The 20,364-nt window shown below is 43.5% G+C and overlaps 1 protein-coding gene across 1 annotated transcript in view; it reads right to left on the bottom strand.

Annotated features, from left to right (window-relative positions):
* LOC141973374 (phospholipid-transporting ATPase ID-like) overlaps positions 1 to 19,029 on the bottom strand; it is a 74,889-nt gene extending 55,860 nt beyond the window's left edge. Inside the window, exons 1-3 of the mRNA XM_074931876.1 lie at positions 18,388 to 19,029; positions 12,022 to 12,100; positions 655 to 713 (exon numbers count right to left, since the gene is read on the bottom strand). Coding sequence (XP_074787977.1) covers positions 655 to 713; positions 12,022 to 12,064 — 102 coding nt within the window. The 5' untranslated portion in view covers positions 12,065 to 12,100; positions 18,388 to 19,029. The remainder of the gene's footprint in view (positions 1 to 654; positions 714 to 12,021; positions 12,101 to 18,387) is intronic.
* Between the last annotated feature and the right edge of the window lie 1,335 nt (positions 19,030 to 20,364).

Below are 20,364 nucleotides of genomic sequence, written 5' to 3'. Positions count from 1 at the left end.
TGCACACAGTGTCAGCAAATGGTCCACAAGTTTTGGAAATCAAGTTGCCAAAGGGGCTGCCTGGCACCGTAGCCTGGCAGACCTGGGTCACAGCCAGCCTGTGTCATGATGCTTCCTGGAATCACAGATTTCATGGCAAAATGTGAACCTAAGTAGGCTGTTAAGGAGATGGAAATAAAGTTGTCAGGAAGCCAAAAAGGCCTGATTCAAAACCTTCCTGCCAGAGAGGATTCCACTGCAAGAGCTGAGGAACTGACACATTTCCCTTCCTGCTTTACTTTAAATGGAGACACATTTCCAGCTGAAAACTCCCCCCAGGTTCTGTTATTGCAAGTCCTTGGAGCCTGATCCTGCAAACGCTTTGACTCACAAGTCATTTTCTGGAAGTGTGCAAAGTCACTGCGTTATGCTCTTCCCACATTAGCTCTCCTTAAACTGCCCATCTGCAGGGTTGAGTTCAAAGGCAGAGCTCCCTGTGGTTGACTCAGTAATGAACCACCTCTGATGGTTCATCTGGCACATGTGTGCCTTGTTTGCAAAGTCACAGCTAGTGTGCAGTCATGTCACCCCCTCGAAACAACATGTAAGACGTGAAGCAGATGCAGCTACGTCTGTGACTACATCTGCATGAAACAACACATGCTGGTTACTTACAGCATATTCAAACTGCAGATTAAAATCCCGGTTGTTTGCTTGAAGTTGTCTTTCTTCCTCTGTAAAGAAGAGGAAACACATCAAGACATGTTTGAAGGTAAGCAGAGTCAATACAGATATGAATGCAACATCAGAAAACAGAAGCAGAACTGCTAGAAGGTACTGTCACCAGGGATCTGTGCTCCAGGCTAACCATCCCATGTCACGGGACTGAAGAGGCTCATGACACTGACAGAGCAGCACCACGGACTGGTACCATAGCACACTAAGCCCATAATCCAAGTCTCCTCTACCCACAACCCAGAGCAATGCCAGCACTGGTTTTACAGGTTGTTCGCCTTGTCCTGGGTAACCATTTAACTATTGGTGCTCACTATTCCTGCCCTGCTCCTTCTCTTCCCCCTGAAGTCTCTGGAGTTGTTGCTTCAGCCTACTGTTAAGGCCCTTCTTCCAGTACAAGTACATCTCCTAGCATCATCCCACAGGTGTAACATCACAGCCATAGCTATAATAAAATATAAAAAATACTGGAAGGGATTTCAAAAGGTCACCAAATCTATACCTCAAAACAGAGTCATGCATGTCACTCCCAATAAATGTCCTAGAAAGCTTCAGTGATGGTTGTTCTTCTGACTACCTATTCCAGGACTGCAGTGTCCTTCTCCTGGGAGAGTTTTTTCCCCATTATTTAATGTAATGCTCATTATTTCAATTTAAAAACATTGTATCTTCTCCTGGGATGGTCAAAGGTGCTCTTCTGCTCCACCTCAGTGGTACTTGCCAAGGATGCAGAGTACAGACGAGTTCATTATGTACTGAAAGCTCTTATGCCTTACTGTAGACTTCTCTTCCGGGTAAGAATCTCTGCTTTCTTCAGTCTCTTCCTATGGGTCAATCTGTCAGAAGTAGCATCACTCCTGCTGCTCTCCAGTGGGCTTCCCAGCTTGTTCACCACATTCTGGACGCGCAGAGCTCAAAGTGGGCCGTAGTTTGCAGCTAAGGCCTTACCAAAGCTGACCAGAGCACAAGGGGCATCTTGTAGACACCTATCTTGTAGACAATGCATATTTGACACAGGAATTCACTTAGAAGTAATTTAAAATAACATCCTTATGCACCACCAGCGCACAGCTGATGGTGTTCCAGAATATGATCCATTTCAGCAGATCCTTTCTGGCAGTGCCAGTATCTCATCAGGCAATGCAATCTTTCATTTGTCCTTGCTGAACTGTATCCAATTTTTTTCAGACTATTCCTCCAACTAGTTAATTCTAATCCTATCTTTCAGTGTGCTTGTAGCTCCTGCCAGCATGGTGCCATTCACAGATTTACTAAGTGTGGTCTTTATTCTGCTAGCCAAGATCTAGAAGAAAATATTGAATACCAGAATCGGGATACATCCCTGAGGAGTCTCTCAAGTTTCATAATCAGTCACTCATAACTATTATCAGTGTATTTTTTTTTCTGAAAAGTCTGGCACTCACTGTATGGTGATTTTATCTTGAGCACCTATCCCCGATTTACTTGTAAAAATGCCATAAATGACAGTCAAGATGACAGCTATCTAAGGCTTTTTCACTAGCCCTCTGGCTACCACTAATTCAGAATTAATTTTAGTTTGATACAGTTTTTCAGGACTGCTGACTCTTAACCATCTCTTCACTCCCCCTGCTTCTAGTTACTTTGAAGTGGTTTGATGGATCATTTTAACCTGTACCCAAGAAGTGAAGCCAATATATCTATAATTGCCCAGCTTTTCTTTTTTGCCTGTTTCAAGACAGATGCTATGCTTGCTCTTTTACCAGTCTTCTGAGCTTTGCCTGTCTGTGCACCAGAAACTCCTAAAGACAGCATTGCTCCAGGCCATGCTCTACCTTACCCTGCCAACCCATTCCTCTCTATTCCAGCTGAAAACATCCCCTCTTCAGCTCTGTTTCTGGCAACTATTATGTTATATGTCTAAAGAAGAAAAAAACCCAAACCAGACAAAACACCCAGATTTCATAGCGTTATTTGTTAGACTTTTTTCACTGAATAGCAGACATAAATGGTCTTTGATCTCTCTCTTACTAGACGGGTTACAGAACCCCAGAGATCCCAAGTCTTACAGAACAACTTTTATTGCCCTTTATGTCCTTGATAGCTTTTTCTTTCTTTTAGCCTTTCCCGCACAGTTTGTGCTGGATAAAACAAGCTGCTTTGCACCTTCTAAAGGCACCCTTCCTCTCCCTGAAATGAATGAGGAGCTTGTGATTTTGGCATTCCACTCAGCTTTCTGAGCCCTTCCCTGGAAGATGATGTTATTATACCTGTGCCCTTACTATCAATTATTTAAGGAAACAACAGCTCTGATTAATTCTCCCTCCACCCTAGACTTCCTTCCCATAAGATCTCAGTTACTAGTTCTTCATATTTACTGAAGATTTTCTTCTTGGAGTCCATTTCAAACACTTTTCTATTGTCACTTTTTCCTAAGTAATATACTGTCATTTCATAATCACTCCCATTTACACCCCTCCTGCTTTCACAGGACCAGCCAGCTCCTCCCTGTTGGAAGGAATCAGTTCTGGAACAGCCTCCTCTCTACATCCAAAAAATTACGCACCTCTGCACCAAGATGTTGTGCCAGCTGAACAGGTCATGTTCCCCTACACTCCTCTCCAACTCTGCCTCTGCATAGCTAGAATTCTTCATTTATCACCATGCACTGTCTCTCAGAAAACTATACTTTTTTTTTCTTTTTCTTTTTTTTTTTTTCCACAAAAGCCTGCCCTTCTTAGTTTGCTATGTCTGTATTCTTTACTCAGAGATCTGTGATTTGTTAATCTCTTTCTTCAGACTGGATCTTAGAGCACACAGACATAGAAGGAAAATCTCTGTTACCCTTCCAGATTAAGCTTTTTTATCTATTAATATTCCAGCTTCATGAGTTATCCCAGCACATGTCTATTACACCTATTAAATGATGTGTTAAGACATCTAGTTCTTCCTGTTTATTCACTTTTGCATTAGCAAGCGTCTAAGATATTACGTGCATTGAACTGCTATCCTTCCTCCTTTCCCTCCAATAACCCTATAAATAATACAGCATGATTAATTTTTAAGCCTTTTTTCAGCTCACCATTTTTTTTGTCTCTGTCTGTGGGTCGTTTTCATCAAGACCTCTAATTACTAATGTAAAGCTATGTTAGCACGTAAACATGCTTTTCCCTTTCTTTGGGCACATCTATCTGTGTCAGGCATTTTTGAATCAGCTCCCATCTGGCCCAGCTGGGTGATTCAGACCAACCACAGAGGCTTCATTCAAGACCCTCAAAGTGCTTAATCTTTCATGCTTTCCTCGGACACATTTTTTCTCATCTTTCACAATGGGGAGAACAATGTACAGAGAGATCAGAGTAACTTGTCTGGTGCCCCAGAGGAAAACAGAATTGGAGCTCAAGAGGTCCAAGCTTGCAGGGCTTCAACTATTGTGTTATGTGCCCCTTCAGGGATTTTCCTGAGAGCAACCAGTATTATCAAAGCAGATGAAAGATAAAGCTGTTTGTTAAAAACAGAACTTCCCAACACTTGCACGTTTCCTCCCATACAGTAAGTGCTACTCTTATCCCCTCCTCAGGGGCTCCGAGTCTAGCCCTGGGATAAATACCACTGAAAAGATAAATGGTTTTAATGTAAATAAGAATAGATGACAAAACCTGAAAACCTACAGGCTACAGAGGCATGCTCGCAGAGCCCATGCTGGTCCTCGGCGGGGAACCGGTGGGCAGAGGCAGAGCTGTGTGCATGCACCACATGCTTACGTGGAGCAGCACAAACCAGCCAAAGACCTGCGGTGACCCTGAAGTGAAACGCTGGACACTCACAGGGAACAACACTGTCTGTGCTGCTCATAGCCAGCAGGTCTGACCAGGTGCTTCACCAAAAGGAGCTACAGACATGCATGATGGATGGAGTGGCACAAAGACATCCAGAACTGCTAATCTGGGATGGAGCTTTTTAGGTATCCCCTTGCTAGCACACGAGGTATGTAGCACATGGCAGAGCCTCGGTGGCACACAGCAGGTTCTGAGAGGCTCTAAAGTCCTCAGTGACTTTCTGGTTTTCACAGTCAGGGCAGCCTTTGAGGGGACTGCACACAGAAACTGAAATCCAAATGCTGCTGGCAGCAGCTGGACATGCGGTGAGATCCTTTGCTCTTCCCAGGGCTTGCTGGAGGAGTAAGGAGATGTCCCCCTTCCTCAGCCTGCCCCCAGGGTCTGTCAGCCAGCGATGAGGCACTTGACAGTGCATTTGAATTCAAGGATCTCAAAAGATCCTAGAAAGAAATAATCACACGTGTATCTTCTCCAGTGAGGAAAAGAGCCTGGCTTCACACCATGGTGAGAGATGCACTCTCCAAGAGGAATGGCTTTTATGTGAGACACACAAATAGCTGCAAACAGCTTAGGGATGGCACAGAAACGCAAAGCAGTGGGATGTGAAACAGAACAGCAAATGAAATTTACTCAAGTCATTGCCCTCCTGTGCCTGCTCATATGGTACCTAAGGGTAGGTTTTCTAGGACAACCCATTTCTGAAGGCCCCAGATAGCTATGAACCTGATTCAAAACGGAATGGAAAGTCTCTGGCTTGCCATAACCATCCATCCCTCTCAGAGGCAGTGTCCCTAAAGGCCAAAATACAAGGCTAATTTTTAGCGGCAAGATTTTAATTTTCCTTACTGGACAACGGCCAATACCTTTGGCTAAAGCAAGAACAACCACAAGAAATTCAAAAGCGTGCCTCATCCAACAACATCAGTAAGCAGAACTCACTTTCTGTCCTCTGGCTACACCAAACAAAAACCACCACTGACCACATGTACAGGGCAACACTGCCTCAGTGGTTTTATTTTTACCAGGAGAACACTGTGAGGTCCTACTGCTGTGCCTCCTAAACCAGCAGTTCTCATCTGTCATAGACCAGACAGCTCTTATTTGTTTCTGGAATTATTTGGACAGAAATGAAGCCTCTTGGATAATCACAATAAACAAAAAGTTAGGGAAAGTCAAGCATTACACCAGCTTCGCCTGGAAACACAGCACAGGGTATTTTGGCTGTAGATCCAAGCATGCATGTCTTATCATGCCCTGTTGATTCTGAAAGCATTGAGAAAAAAGGGAGGGGAGACCTGAAGGGCTATCAGATGAGAAGTTTTTAATTTTTTAAAACTTCTTTATATCTCTATGCAACTCAAACTTTCTGCTTCTGCAAACTGCAGTCACAAATCACTGGAAAGAAGGAATGGGATTTGTGCTCCAAGTTATCATTTCACTGCCACTGAAAACTATTTTAAATTATTCATCAGTGGAAACTCAGCATACATAAATATGGCTTAGTGCCCAGTTCTTGGTTTAACCACTGAGACCAAGTCACTGGGAAAGTGGCTGTTTTCTCAGGCAGACAGATTTAGGAGCTAAAACACAGAATAACATCTGTATTTAATAAAATTAAACCCATGCCAAAAATCAACTATAAATGTAACTGGCGATCCCACCAGCCTTCTCCATTTAGGACTCCTGCATGGAAAACTCCTGCAAAAGGTTAGCTTCAAGATCTGGTCAGACAGCCTGGAAATTTGTTTCTGCTTTGTACTAAGGAGCAAGTGCCAAGAGCAATGCTTTCAACACGCTGTTGGAAAAATTTTGTAGGTATTAGGTCTTGTGGCTCCAAGAAAACAGGAGGTTAAGGGCTGGAGATTTTGCCAAGTCATATACAAACCAGGGCCTGATACCTCACGCATGAAACAAACACAGCCCAATTAGGGGAGTGCCAGTGTAACTAAGGCTGACAACAGAACAGAGACAAACTGTAAAAATAATGATCTCTACTCCACCCTTTAAACAAGTGACCTCAAGAGCACAAACGCTGCCCTGGACCAGCTACAAAGAGTGCCATCTGGGAGCTGGGCTCATCTCCTCAGCTTCCCTTGCAGAGTGGCTCTTAGCAGAGCTATTAACCTTACCAATAACAAGTTGTGAAAGCTGTAACACGGTTATTCTGATCCCAAGGGCACACATCTGACCTTCCTGAGACTGTAATTCAGGTGTCTCCTGCAACAGGGTATAAGCAGTTTCAGAAGACCTCTACCAGTCGCAGCACATTTTTTGTTTCGAATCTCATGATGTGTCTCCTTCTGCCTCCTCCTGCCATATCTCCCTCCTACTTTTGTTGACTCTACTTTTGGGCACATCATCATCACTGCATGATGACCCAGCTTTTGGTATCACCTCTCAGCAATGGCACAAATGCCACCTCACATCCAGCACCGAGGAGACCACCTGTCTCTTCAGAGGCAGAGAAATCCTAGCCCTTATTTCTGGTCTGTGCTGGACTGTTACTCTGTGTGCACAAGTAGCTGAAACCCTCCATGGTGCATTGGTACCTCTATCCTCCCCCCAAAAAAGAGAATTACAGTGTCTCTTGAAAGGCAGCTCCACGGGAGATGGCAAGTCATTGTATACTGTATTAAGCAACTAAAATTGCTGCTCCTAGGGAGGTGATTATACAAACTAATAGCCAAAATCTCCTTTCACCTCAAAGCAATAATTGACCCTTTTTGCACCCATGACAGATGAAGGAACTATGCAACAAGTTTCTCAATTTGCAGGTGCTGTACCTGGGTAGACTCCCTACTGTTGGGTTAAAGAGAACAGGATTATTTTTTATAGCAGCAATATCGGAGAATTTCACATTCACAACACAGCAGTGCCTTGCTGGGATCAGAGCTGCGCTGGGCGAACTCTACCCAAAACGAAAGCCAGGGATCTTTACCCTCAACTTTTAGTACAGATCTGAGGATACGTGGGTGAAGGGAAGAGCCATAAGACAGGTTTGAGGCTCACAGTGGTTATATAGCTGCATTTCACAGCCAGTCTGGGACACACACAGACAAAAGCAAAACCTTCATCACCTGAGAGTCAACCTAAGGCCATAAGTTGCCTGGTGCCGGCCTGCCGGCTGCTCCGCAGCACAAAACCGAAGCTCATCCCTGCCCTGAACCCCAGCCAGAGCCTGGCAGGGTGCAGCAAGCGTGGCTGGGGCAGGAGGAGTGGTGAGAACCTGGTGGGATGGAAACGGCGATGGGGTAGGTCGCAGCCAAGCCCTGCTTGGAGCAGGAACATGCCCAACTGCCCGGCAAACAAACATGTTTTTTATTATTGTCTCAAAGGAAGGGCTGTCCAGGGCTTTGTGTTACAGAACTGCACATTTCTGATGTGTAGATGCCCCCTCTTCTATGAAGCCTCTCTGGTTGCTGTGGTTGGAGAGGATTTATGCTGCAATCAATCACATGAGTTTTCATCTCTGAAATGGAATAGCTTGTATTGAGTGTGAGGGATTCAATTTTTAAAAACCTGCGGCAAGACCATTCAGAGACACCACCATAAATAGGATTAGCCCTATTCCCTCCTGCCTGTTCCTCCATTATCAGATAAAGATATTCTTTAGTATGTCTTTTTGCCTCAAAAGAAAAAGAATCCTCCTTCCTCCTCAAGAAACTAAATGCAAGAAATACACTTTTGTGGTCATGGATTGTATCTTTGGTGCTGGTACTGAGCTCAGCCTCCTGCTAGCACTAAACAGACACTACATGGCAAATGGAATTTCCCACATAGGTAAAACATTTCAAATGTCCCTGGTATTAATGGATTTTTTTTCTTCTGGCAACACGAAAGAGAGCCCACTTAGGAGATGTGCTAACATACTTCCATTTTCATACAGCAGATGAAAGGTCTGAAATCAAAAATCTTGAGGGTAAACTGGAATTATTTCTGCTTCAGGTCCAGTAAATTTTTAATATGATGATAAAGTTCAATATTAGATCCTGCCATTTTCTAAAAGCAGTATTTGATATTATCACCGTAAGGAGAGTGGAAACAAGAAAAGAGAGCTCCAAAAGGATGCCTCAGATTTGCCAGGCATGTACAACACTCATGGTCAAACAGTACTTATGGGACACAGGCCTGGAAGAAGTGCTAGATAACCTTAAAACAGAAAATACTCCCTATTAGGTTATTCTGGGAAGGGACAGAGGCTGCCTCATCTCTCCCTTTCCCTGTCTCCTTCAATAATACCAGTTCTGGTTTTTCTTCGCTTCTTCCTACCAGTGATGCCTCACCCACCTGCCTTGGCTCTGGGCAAGGGGTGAGGACTCACTTTTCATGTTTGTTTTCAGTCCACTTCAGAATGAAAGTAGGTATATTTCAAATATATTAGTAATAGATATTGTCTCTTCTTCATTTTGGAAAACTTTAATTTAAAAAATTTCTTTTTCAAATTTGATTTAGAATTTTATATCACTTTGTATCCTGTTTTTTGTAAGAGTAGTTCACAATATTTTGACCAGTATCAGCATGAGAAATAAAGCAGCTGAAATAGTAATTTGTTTTTATTTTAAAAACTAGTCTGACAGTGACTGGCTGGCACATATAATTTTCTTTACTAGAAAACTGTATCTCCTAGACACTCTGGTAATGCCACAGCTTGACACAATTGCACATGTTGTTATTAACAGTGATACACAGTGATAGGAAGTGATGTAAAAATCAAAAATAAATATGGCTCTGAAACAAACTTTGAGAAGTTTTTCAATTCACAGTTATTTCCCTCATGGGAAATTATGTAAAAATAAATACTTTTTTCATACTCAGTGTCTGTTGTGGTAAGACATTTCCTATCTGATCTGCATGGTAGTCCCAGAAGGCAGCCAAGCTATGTCTGTAGAGCCAGTCTTGGGCTGCCTTCTCCGTAGGGAGCTGGTACCCCTGCCAAGCTCTGCCCAGAGCCCAGCTACTCAAAACGCAGCTGCCCTGGAGAGCAGGCTGCCCCTAGCAGCAAGAACGAAAACCCACTGGAGTTTTCTAAATGCCCTGGCTCAGTTTATATCCTTCCTCTTCCTCTCCCAGTGCCCCTAGGCTGGTCTTATGGAGACAAAGCTGCAGCAATGACTGCTTTTGCCATTGACTGGAAGCACACCCTGGGATAAGGTTATTGGTGTAGATGACTTTTCCCTGTGACTTATTACTGTTAGTTTCGTAGACAGTACTTCACCATCCCCATCCCCGAGGTACAAAGCACTAGTGTTGAGTTAAGCTGCCATGGGATCAAGCCAGTGAGCAGATTTCACATTCATCAGCCATTACCAAGGCACGATCTTTATTTCTTCCCACACACTCTGTGAACTGAAGGTCCCCTCATTCCTCTCTGTTTCATCAATGTTCATTGTAGCTTAAACCACAGTGTGTGAAAGATCTCAGGCCTCTTTTCCACAGAAACACTATTGCTGCTTATCTAAGAGATATACTTCCCCACTCCGGCTTGAAGAGCTTCACTAATGTTCTACTTTTGCCTGCGTATCAGCTCTGTAGAAACAGCCATGTCTTGCTGGAGAGAAACAGCAAAATACTACTGGTTCTCATGGGAGCAATTCTGATCCCAGTTTCAGCAGCTGATGCTGCAATAATCTATTGCCTCCCATGAAAGTCACACCAGATGCATGGCTTTTCAGTAAGGTTAACAACTGTCATCCAGCTTTGGTTTTGGAATAGAAACTTGGTCTTTCCAGGAGCAGTACTGTCCCTCCAAGATGAGTGCCTGGGATGCTCTCAGGCAGCATAGTCCTATGGACTTCTCCAAATACAAAGGTTTATAAACTGTTGGATTAAAATAGCACTTCAACGCTGCCATTTACTTCAGTGAAATGTTTGCAAGGAGCAATCATAGTCCTTTCAGCTTTTGGCTCGAAAAGCAAAAGAATTAAAAATAAAAGAGGAGGGAAAAATGCTCTTTTAGCTTCCTGTTATGGAAGCTCCTCATTCCTTAATCACCCCAACTTCCTTTATCCTTCTCTGAACTTTCTCCCATTTGAATTAATTGGTTTTGAAGTGGTGATCAAAAGCGCATAAAATGACTTTTCCCCATAAAGTAGGGGGTTTATATCTAGGAAGATCTGAGTTTCTTAGACACTTGGTTGAAGGGGGAACTGAACACTTCTCTGCTAAAACTCAGATACAAGGCCAGGCAAAACACAAAATTCTGCTAATATAGCAACATAATCTTTCTGATAGTCAGAACAGCTACTGTTTTACAACTGGGAATGCCCTGAGTGGACAGCAGCTCACAGACAAGCCTGTGCTCCCTCGTCTCCAAAGCCAAGATGGAGAAAGAGACCTTGGACTGGCAGAGATCCTTCCCTGGGAGCAATCACAACCTCCTCTCCTGGGACTATCAGAGCAGCAAATGGATGTCCCTGTCTTAACATCAGGGCTCACAGTCTGCCCTGTGTTAGGAAGGGGAAACAGCAGCACAATTGCAAAAATAAACCCTTGGGAAAAAGCTATTCAGTCTTCTAAGCTCAGAGAGGTTGGGAAAAAAATAATTTCACGTCAAAAAATGAGTGGAGCACTAATCTCTGCATTCATGAAATACAGGGAGGAACACCCTGGAAAAGAAAGGCTGGAGACCTTCCTTCTTCATAGCATCTGTGGACCTGAATCCCTGATTGGAGATTGCACCCTGGGCCTGGACCTGAGGTGATAAAACACGAGACTCAGTTCAATGGCTCCTCCGGCAAAGCCTGATGAAGATGCACCCTAAGAGGCTGTGGGAAGCTGGCTCACTTTAAGGATATGCTAGTAGCCCTCCTGATGGACTTCTTCCAAACATTCACCTCTTCAGGGATTTCTGCTTCAAAGTCTGTTGAAGATCATGCTCCAGAGTATGTCTGCTTCCTATCTCCACACCCATTTATTTGGTGCCATGTGGAGCTCACAAGGAGGTAATTATGTAGGCTCTGGCTTCTCCTCTGGAGTTAGTGTTCCCTTCAGCAGCTTTTGGGGTGCTCTCAGGATGCATCTCTCTACTTTGCTCTTCTTCCTGCATCTCACTGAAGGAAATATCTGGGCTATTGCCTTCAACACATTTCATCATCAAAAGACTGCATCAGACCTTCACACTAACTTGCTTCTAGCATATTTTATAAACTGCTTGGGAGAGGGCACTGTGCATTGCTCATCTACCCACTCCCCCAAAAGATCCTTGCAGAAAAACCACCAAAACTCAACTTCCCCCACCCAGTCATGTGCCATGACAGAGCACAAACTCTGCAGGCCGTTGCAGATGTCCCCGCATTCACTGGCACACAGTCTGCAGCAGTCCTCCAAGGTAGTACAAAATGCAGGAAAGGTAAAGAAAGTGTGTCTTCCTCTGACTGCTCTGCGGGTGTAAGACATACACCCTGACATGATCTCAAGGGCTCACATGTGTGCTGTATTTACATTCCTTAGCTTGTTACCCATGATAATAGCACTACCAGACCACACTCACCTCTCAATTTCTTCTTTCCAAATTGTAATCCAAATAGAGACATCCCAAAACTTTATTTTAGTCCAACTCCATGGAACTTCTGCAAGAGAAAAGAGCAGGTAATTCACAATGGGGGTTTCTTGTCCTGCAGCATGACATGATGCAGCCCGTACATCTAATTCTGTACCCATAAAATGGGAGAACCCAACTCCTAAGCACCGTGGCCAACAGCTACAGTTTATCACATAGTATGTTTTAAAATGCAAAACCATCTCAGGTTTGCAAGTTGCACTGTACCTGTGTGGGCTACCTTACCTTGGACATTTTTGATCTGTTCGTTTCCTGATATGGCACAAAGAAGGAGCCAGTGGAGAGGAGACTGCAAAGGTCATTCCTACTACCTTGGCCCTATATAAAAAGGAGAAATACATGCACAGGACTTGTACTTAAGGTACAGAGGAACTGTGTGACTATCCATGGCAAGACCAGCCTCCCTGAGGAGGAGGAAGCAGCAGGAAATGCTGGTTTCCTGTACATCTGCCTGTGCTCAACATGTGCTGGCTCACACTGTTGTTCGTCTGCTGGTCACTCTCTGTGTTTGGGGTGGACTAGCCTGTATGGCTCTGAGCAAAATTTCTCCCCCATTGGCTGCAAAGTTCCTGACCCAGAAGTCAAAAGCCAGTCACCAGAAATGCATTTAAGGCACTAAATACTTTCTGATATGGAGAGGAACATAAAATCACATCAAAACCTGTTGGTAATGAAACTTCTGGTGTTCCAAGCATCAGACAATTTATTTAAAGGACTTAATGGTGATGGTGATGTTGATGCTGACAGCCTGAGAAGATCCATGAGCATGGGAAAAGTTGGCACTGCCTGACACGCCTGGCTGACCAGGATCCTGAATCAGTTGCTTAACTGGCCAGTGGAGCCAAGGTGAGACATTTGAGGGAGTCATAATCTATCCAGAACAAGTTTTGTAGGTGACAGGGTGAAGCTTTTGCACTTTATTCTGTGCTATCTGTGCAGAGCAAGGGTGTCTAAGGAGACAAGTATAGCAAATATATTGTAATTTGGAAGCACACAAATGCGAATACAGCCCATGCTGCTGCCCAAATGCAAGTCTGATACATCAGGACCATGCCCAGTGCAAGCCTGGGCTTCACATCTTTCCAGAAAATGAAGGTAAACTTTAAGGAAAACTACAATCATAGCATAGCTCCAACATTTCTGTGCAGATCTCTATTCCATATGCTAAAGCAAAGTTATATTTAGCAGTTGCAATTCAGTGATCCTGAGATACGGCAAACAGCATCAGGTAAGCTCCAGCCAGCCAGCTAAGGGCTGCACACCCTGGGCACAGCGCAGCCTTGACATGGTGCTCCCTGCAGCTCACGGCAGTGTTCAGTAGCCTCCCTGTGCCTGCTGTGCTTGAAAGAGATCCTTTTTCTATCCACTCATGTAGATCCAATTGTTTTTGCTCACCAGCACAGATGTTTTGGCAGCACCTCTCCCCAAAATTTCCTCTATCCATGGGCTAAACCACTTAAAGTTACCATATTCAATGTCACAACCTACAGCTTTCTCAACCCTGCTGACCAACTTCACTTTCCATCCTTAACTGACCTCAGTCTATCATTTTCAACATACTTCTTCTGTGTTTTAGAACTGCTATTATGTCTTACAAAACCCTCCTAACTAGGACTGAGAGCTCCCCATAACATGGTGGAAGGAGCAAGACAAGTTACCTACACACCCAGATGTAAACACCTCAGATTTCCTAGAGCACCAGCAGCCACCACTCTGATAATCACGGTCCACTGGCAGCACAAGGATGGAAAAGGTTGGCTGGTTGTAATCATTATATGGCTATACTGCTGAACTCTGGATTTTGCTGTATTTGCCAAATGTTTTAGAAAAACTATCTGCAGCTACCAAACCTCTCCCAGCTGTGTACTCAATTGACAAGGCATATAATTTCAGCTGAGGGAAAAAAGGCTGTTTATATTTGTGGGGAAGCAGACAAGAGAGGGTGGTTATAAGCCTTCTTTCAGCAGTAATAACATGAAACAAACAATAGAGTTAAGATTCACATCTCACAAACAAAAACCTGAAATATCCTTCAGCTCTGACACATGGCTTTTGTTAATTAGCGTGATTCTTTAATCACTGGTTTCTGGTGTGACTGCACTGTGAAAACAAGACTGCAACAATACACAATTTTGGCATGGAGGGCATCTTTAATTCCCTCAGCTTCTCAGTGCATTTGACTAGGATCACTGAACATCTTCACTCAGCAGAAAATTTAAGTTACCATCATGTCCAGCACAAATATCCTTACAGTCTCACCGTTCCCATAAAACCTTGCTTTTTAGGGCAGACATGGGTGATAACTTTGCCATAATCGTTCGTACCAATTACCTCTCTGGTACATCATTTCCTTCACACAGATTTAGCATAGCTGCTTACTTAGTTAAAACCCAGGAGTTATGAATCCTTTCCAAGCTGACCTGATCCTTTATGGAAAACTCAGTTCCTGGCTTTCCCAAACCACAATGTCATTTGAGAATGTGTCAGTATTCAGTGGGGCACACACACAGTGGCATTAAGGGCTTGACACACCCCTATTACACTAAGGTGTACCCTTTATTTTTGTAATATTGCAAATACCTTCCTTTGCTGCTTTGTTATTGACTCACACATCTAATCCTCGTACTCTACCTAGCAAGCTGGCTATAGATTCTGTGTATACCTGCCTGCTCACACCCCTGTTTGTGCCAGTACACCTTCACACTTCCAGGTGTCTGTTTTCAGTCTGAGAGTTCACTGACCGTCGGTCGCAAGTGTGAAAACAAGCCTAAGCAAATGGTGGTGGAGTTGTCCCTTTTGGTGATGCTCCAGGTACTGCTCCACTCGTGTCAGCTATCACAGCTTCCACACCCAGATGTGGTCTCTTGGCTGACCTTAGCTCTGCCTGCTGTTCAGTCCCAGGTCTTTTTCTTGAGCTATCTTGGACTTTCAATTCCATCTGCAGGGTCCAAGATCTCTGCAACTGTATCTATCAATAATGTGCCTCAGGGTATTTATTTATTTTTTTCAGATTCCACTTGTAATCAAAATTCATGTCCCTGTTCAGTTTCCTTACGTGCCTCTCTATTTTTTAAATTTGAGATTTGGTTTCCTTTCCAAAATTGCAACAATGGATCTTCAGCCTCATATCACTCAGATACACTGCTACAGTTTTAATTTCCCTTTGTGCTTTCTGGAAAAAATGATATCTCTCATGTTTCATTTTCATGTGGCGTGAAGTACTTCTCAAATTTTGGTAAGAAGCTTTCACAGCCTCCTGTTCCTGAATTAAGTGAAAACCCATAAAACACATGAAAACTTTCTATAGTCAGAAAAAAAGGCAATTTCCTGTTTGCATTCATTTTCCCTGGCACCAGCTATTTTCAGAGGCAAAGTGAAGCACTGCTTCAATCTCCTCAAGTTGCCTTCCAAAGCCTGGGTCAGCCCTTCTGGACCTTTTTTTTTTGTTGTTGTTCAATTTTCCACTCAATTATTTTGCTGTGGTTTGGTTGTTGGCTTTTTTTGTTGCTGTTGTTGGGTTTTGGTTTGTTTGTTTTTTTTTTTTTCATTTCTGTTTACTCCAGGTACCCTGCATTGTTCAGTAATCAATGGGGGCTCACACTATTTGAGTAACCATGCAGCTCCAACTTCTCTGCTTAGCAGAACATGTTACTACCCCATGATTCCAAAGCCTATAGCAAAAATTATTCAAAGCTCAAATTCCCAGTTCCTCATTTATGGGGATTTGGGGGTATAAGCTATTAGTAAATGATCCCTTCTCCCTCTAGAAGGCTTTTGTCGCTACAGTGCTCTACAAACTTTCTAGCTACAGTTTACACTTCTGCAAAGACAATCCACCTGCTTTATGGCTACTGACAGTTTAATCATGGGCTCTGAGCATTTTAATAGCCACAGCAAGAAGCTACTTTGATGGGTCTTGAATAGGGAAGGGATGCTTTCTCACAAACCAAGCTCAGCCTTATTTAAAAGAGACAAGAGACAGATCTGGCTTAAAAACACCGCTGCAAAGCTCTTCCTGCATGGGGGCAGGTTGCAATGAGCTACAGTGCGTGGAATTTGCAAGGGCTACAGCCTAACCTGAAACCATGGCTGGCTAAGGGCTGTACTGCAAACTGGAGGTGGAGGAAGGCACTTCCCACCATCGCAGTGATGAGTAGCAAAATGAGAAAAGACATGGCACAAGTCAGATGAATGGAGAGCAGATGCTGCAGATGGAAAACACGGTTAGTTTCTTGGCCCCATTTCTCTGGATGTAGCTACATGATACATCAGATTCAATGGCAAATACAAATTAGAAAATACTTGATGATTCCGCTCTCATCACTTTGTTCCCAGGCTTGGTGAAATGATCAGTTTTAAATACAGTCATTTTTTGAAGGGTTATTTTAATCTAGACCATGGGGTGTAGTTCACAACAAAATTCCTGCCCAAGCAGTGGTTGTAGCAGATCCGAGAGGCAGCAAATTGTGCTGTAATACTAGAAGCAAGCACCCAGAGTCCAGGAGAATTAGGCAGGAGAACAAGATTTCTCCAGTCAGTTTTGCCACCAAACATAGTATGGTATATATATACCCTAAAAAGCTTAAATAGATCTGTCCAGGTGAAAATTCAGAAAGCATTATGATGCCTCCACTCTGCAGCTTTCCAGGTCAGGTCAGTTTTAGTACACGAGCAAGATTTGTAAGTTAATTTTTTTTTAATCTATGTATAGGTCTCAGAACTTGTTGAAGTTCTTTTTCAGGCTGAAGTACTAAATATCCAACTAATAACTCACTATATGAGAAAGTAGATGTCAAGCAGTGGGCATGGTGACAGACAAGGTTCAAGGTTGCCTGTGCTGCCTAGTGCTCTTCATGGAGTAATGCCGTTAAATACCATGAGATGAACCAATTCTAAGTCCCTAAATTTTGAACACACATCACTTTGGATTTGGAAGCACAACAGGGAAAATATTAAGGGTTTAAAATACATCAGGTCCTTAATACCCCTGACTTCTCTGTGCCTTAGTTGCACACCTGCTAAGGGGGTGCACATGTCAGATGCTAAATCAGGAGAGTCACGTTCACTCCAGGTATCGCAGAGGAGGATATCACAGCTGGCGCAATATTTGCCAGTGCTCTGTCAAGACCAATGTAAAGGCCTGGCATACCTGGCCCGGACTGACCTTGCGATGGGCCACGCAAAGGCACGTTAGCAAAGCACCCCCTTTGAACTTCTGATGTATTAACTATTTCAGTCAAATTGCTCAATTTTTGGTTCGAGAGAGTACGCTGCATTTTCTTTCCCCTATCGAAAGCAAACACAATTTCAGCCATTAGAAATAATTATTGCCAATCATCTTTTAACATAGAAATACATTAGCATTTGTATGTCTTCACCCCTCCCTACATCCTCTTGCGTCTGAACACCTCAAGAGCAAAACGGAGTAGCATGTGTTGCACCACTCCCCACTTTGCAAGTGGGAAACATAGAAAGCGAGCTGCAGGACAGACAACGAAAACATGTGTTTTTAATCCCGGAATAACACACTTTTGGGGCTGAAATCGGATTTGCCTGAATTCAACCTGGAATAAATTTAAGAAGCTATAAATGGTCATTCTTGGCATCAGGGTTTACAAAAGGCGTGATTACTCTGGTTTAAATCTACTAGCTCAGTGCAAAGAGTTTGAAAGTATCCCTGAAACCTTCCCAGCTTTTTAAATACGTGAAGAGGTATCCTGGATGAGGTGAGCTAGCCTCCAGCTATTTTTTGGTGCTGTTCCAAGCTATACATACAGAAACCCATGAAACTGTGTGCTTCTACCCCCTACACTCAAATGTGCCAATGCAATTAGCTATAATTGCTGGGAAACAGACTCAGTCTGTTATCTGCCACGTTTTAAAGTAGTGATCCAATATCCTCCATCTGTCTTCATTAAAACACTCCTTCAACTGACACCAGAATGGCAGTCAAAAATTTGCATTCAGCTCCTTTGGGTAAGTTAGTCGCAATGCTCAAGTTACCGATTAACAGCTGAGGCAGAGCGCGTTCCCAAACAGAAATGCAGGCTGCAGTCTGCTCCCTCCGAAACAATGCGAACAATAGCAGCTTCCCCGGACGGCTGCTGCTGCTTGAAATCATGCACAGCTCAGCTCACTCCACCCAGAAGTCTTATCAGCTCGCTCTCAGGAAAAGCTCAACCCCAAGCACTTTGATTAAGCTTTGCAAAGCTCTCGGATCTGGCAAAAAAAAAATCAAGTTTTCTGCCCCCAAATGCTGAGAGAGAAAATAAGTGGAAGGAAAGCATTAAATCTTACCCTTGAAGGCTTGTAAAAGTCACAGCAACAAAGTTGCTGCCCTCCATAGCACTTCGGTACACTCCTCTCTTCTCATTTACACGCAGCTTTATCCCCTCCCAAGACCAACAGCTTCCCTCGTAGTTGCAGCGCCAGGACATTCATCTAAGAAAGCAAAGCTTCTTCGCGCTGTGAAATGGGCATCGCGTGCTTGTCTCCGAGCCCTTAAAATCCACTGCGGACCCGCTCTGCCATGCAATGTCCTGGTAGCTAAACTTACTCCAAGTTCCCTACTTCTTACTTCAGTCACTGGGCTTGGCTCCTTGCCAAATTCTTCCTTTTTTCCTTTTTTTTTTTTTTTTTTTTTTTTAAATTCTGTTTCCTGCAGATAGGGTGAGTGTAGTAGCTTCCTTAAAAATAAAATGCTTCAGCACAACAAGCTGTGAAAGAGAAAAGTAGAAAAGCAGAGAGAGCACCTAGACTTGGGGCACCCCAGTTAACTCCAGAGGCAACTGCTGCTCACCTTACTTACCTCCTGCCGACGCGGAAGCTTTCAAAAGGAAACCAAGCGAGTAAAAGAGTCCAACATATCAAATTTCTTTAAAAAAGGATGAACTTGATAAGGGATCCATTTCCCAGCAGCAGCCCCTCTCTCTGCGTCCGTAATGCTGGAGTTGGCCAGGACTCCTTAAACTCAGACACACTGTCCTTACAAGCTGATCCTAAGTCTCCACCTCACCCACTTTCCAATAGCTGTGAGTAGCAAAAACTCTGCAGAGAAAAACCTCATAGAGCACTATTGCATAACTCAACCACAGAGCTTCCTCCAGCTAGCCGGAGGATCACTTTGGCGCTGAAACGTCAGGGCTTGCTCATCCCTGAGACCATGACCTCCTCTTGGCCTCTGGGACACCTGCCTGGCCGCACCGCTGTCAAGGGGACCCTCCTTACCAAAACCCCTCAGCACTCTCATGAGCTTCCCCATCTTCCCACTCATTGCCCCACCTTCAACAAACCAAACATTCACTTTTTTTTCCGGATTGTGGGACTGTCCACAATACAGTGCCCTCTATACGTCAGTCCCCCTGGCATTTTACCTACCAGTGATGCTGCAAGACTAAAACTGGGCCAACTACAACTTCAATCCACCTCCTGCTTTTCTATTCCTGTGAATTGCAATTACTCTAAGATCACCATATTCTTTCCTGAGGTTGCATTGACAGTAATGTCTGCCAGGAACATGCCAATTTATTGAAGACAGCAAGAGAAAGTTTAACATAAAAGATTTCTATATCTATTTATCTCTGGCTTTTTTCCTTAATCTTCTGTGTTTTCCTGCTGGATTTATGTGAATACTGTTAGAATTACTTTCAAACCTACCCACAAACACTTGAACACATTAATCAGCTGATTAATTATAGTAACATGAGAGTCAAGGCTTTGCCAAAGAGCATTTTCTAGAAGGTGAAATTTTCTGAAGTCCTGTCAAGAGAAAAGCTGTGGATGATACAAGATGCTGCAATGGCAGTACTCCCATGGTCATGAAGTTTGAAGTGCAGAGTGGCAATGAAGAGGACCCTATAGAACCATAAGTAATTTCTGAAGGAACAACAAGACCCTATGTCCCTTTGCAGTGACTCCAGGGTTGTTCTTCCAAACTACACCTATTTGAGGCAGTGTTCATTGAGTTGGCTTCCTAATTCCAACAAAAAGCCAATATGGGACATGGCACATAGCACTAATCTCCTCAAACCCAGGTCATTTTTAGATTATTTTGAGCTGAAAAGCATCTAATCTGAGAAGGAATTTCCCCTGAACTAGCCATTTCTCATGTTCTCACCACCCACACACAATCTCAACAGCAACAGCCACATGTATCACGTTTTTTCCTGCAACCAAAAGTGCAAGGATCTGGATTAATTTTGGTCCTTCTACATATTTGGAGAACTCCTTGTTCTTGCTTAATTCTGGAGTTTTCTTCCTTCTTAGAACTTTCTT

This window comes from Athene noctua, chromosome Z (assembly GCF_965140245.1).
Source record: "Athene noctua chromosome Z, bAthNoc1.hap1.1, whole genome shotgun sequence".
Taxonomy (NCBI): Eukaryota; Metazoa; Chordata; class Aves; order Strigiformes; family Strigidae; genus Athene; species Athene noctua.
The sequence above is the reverse complement of the archived record's forward strand: the minus strand, read 5'-3'. Positions and strand labels throughout refer to the sequence as shown.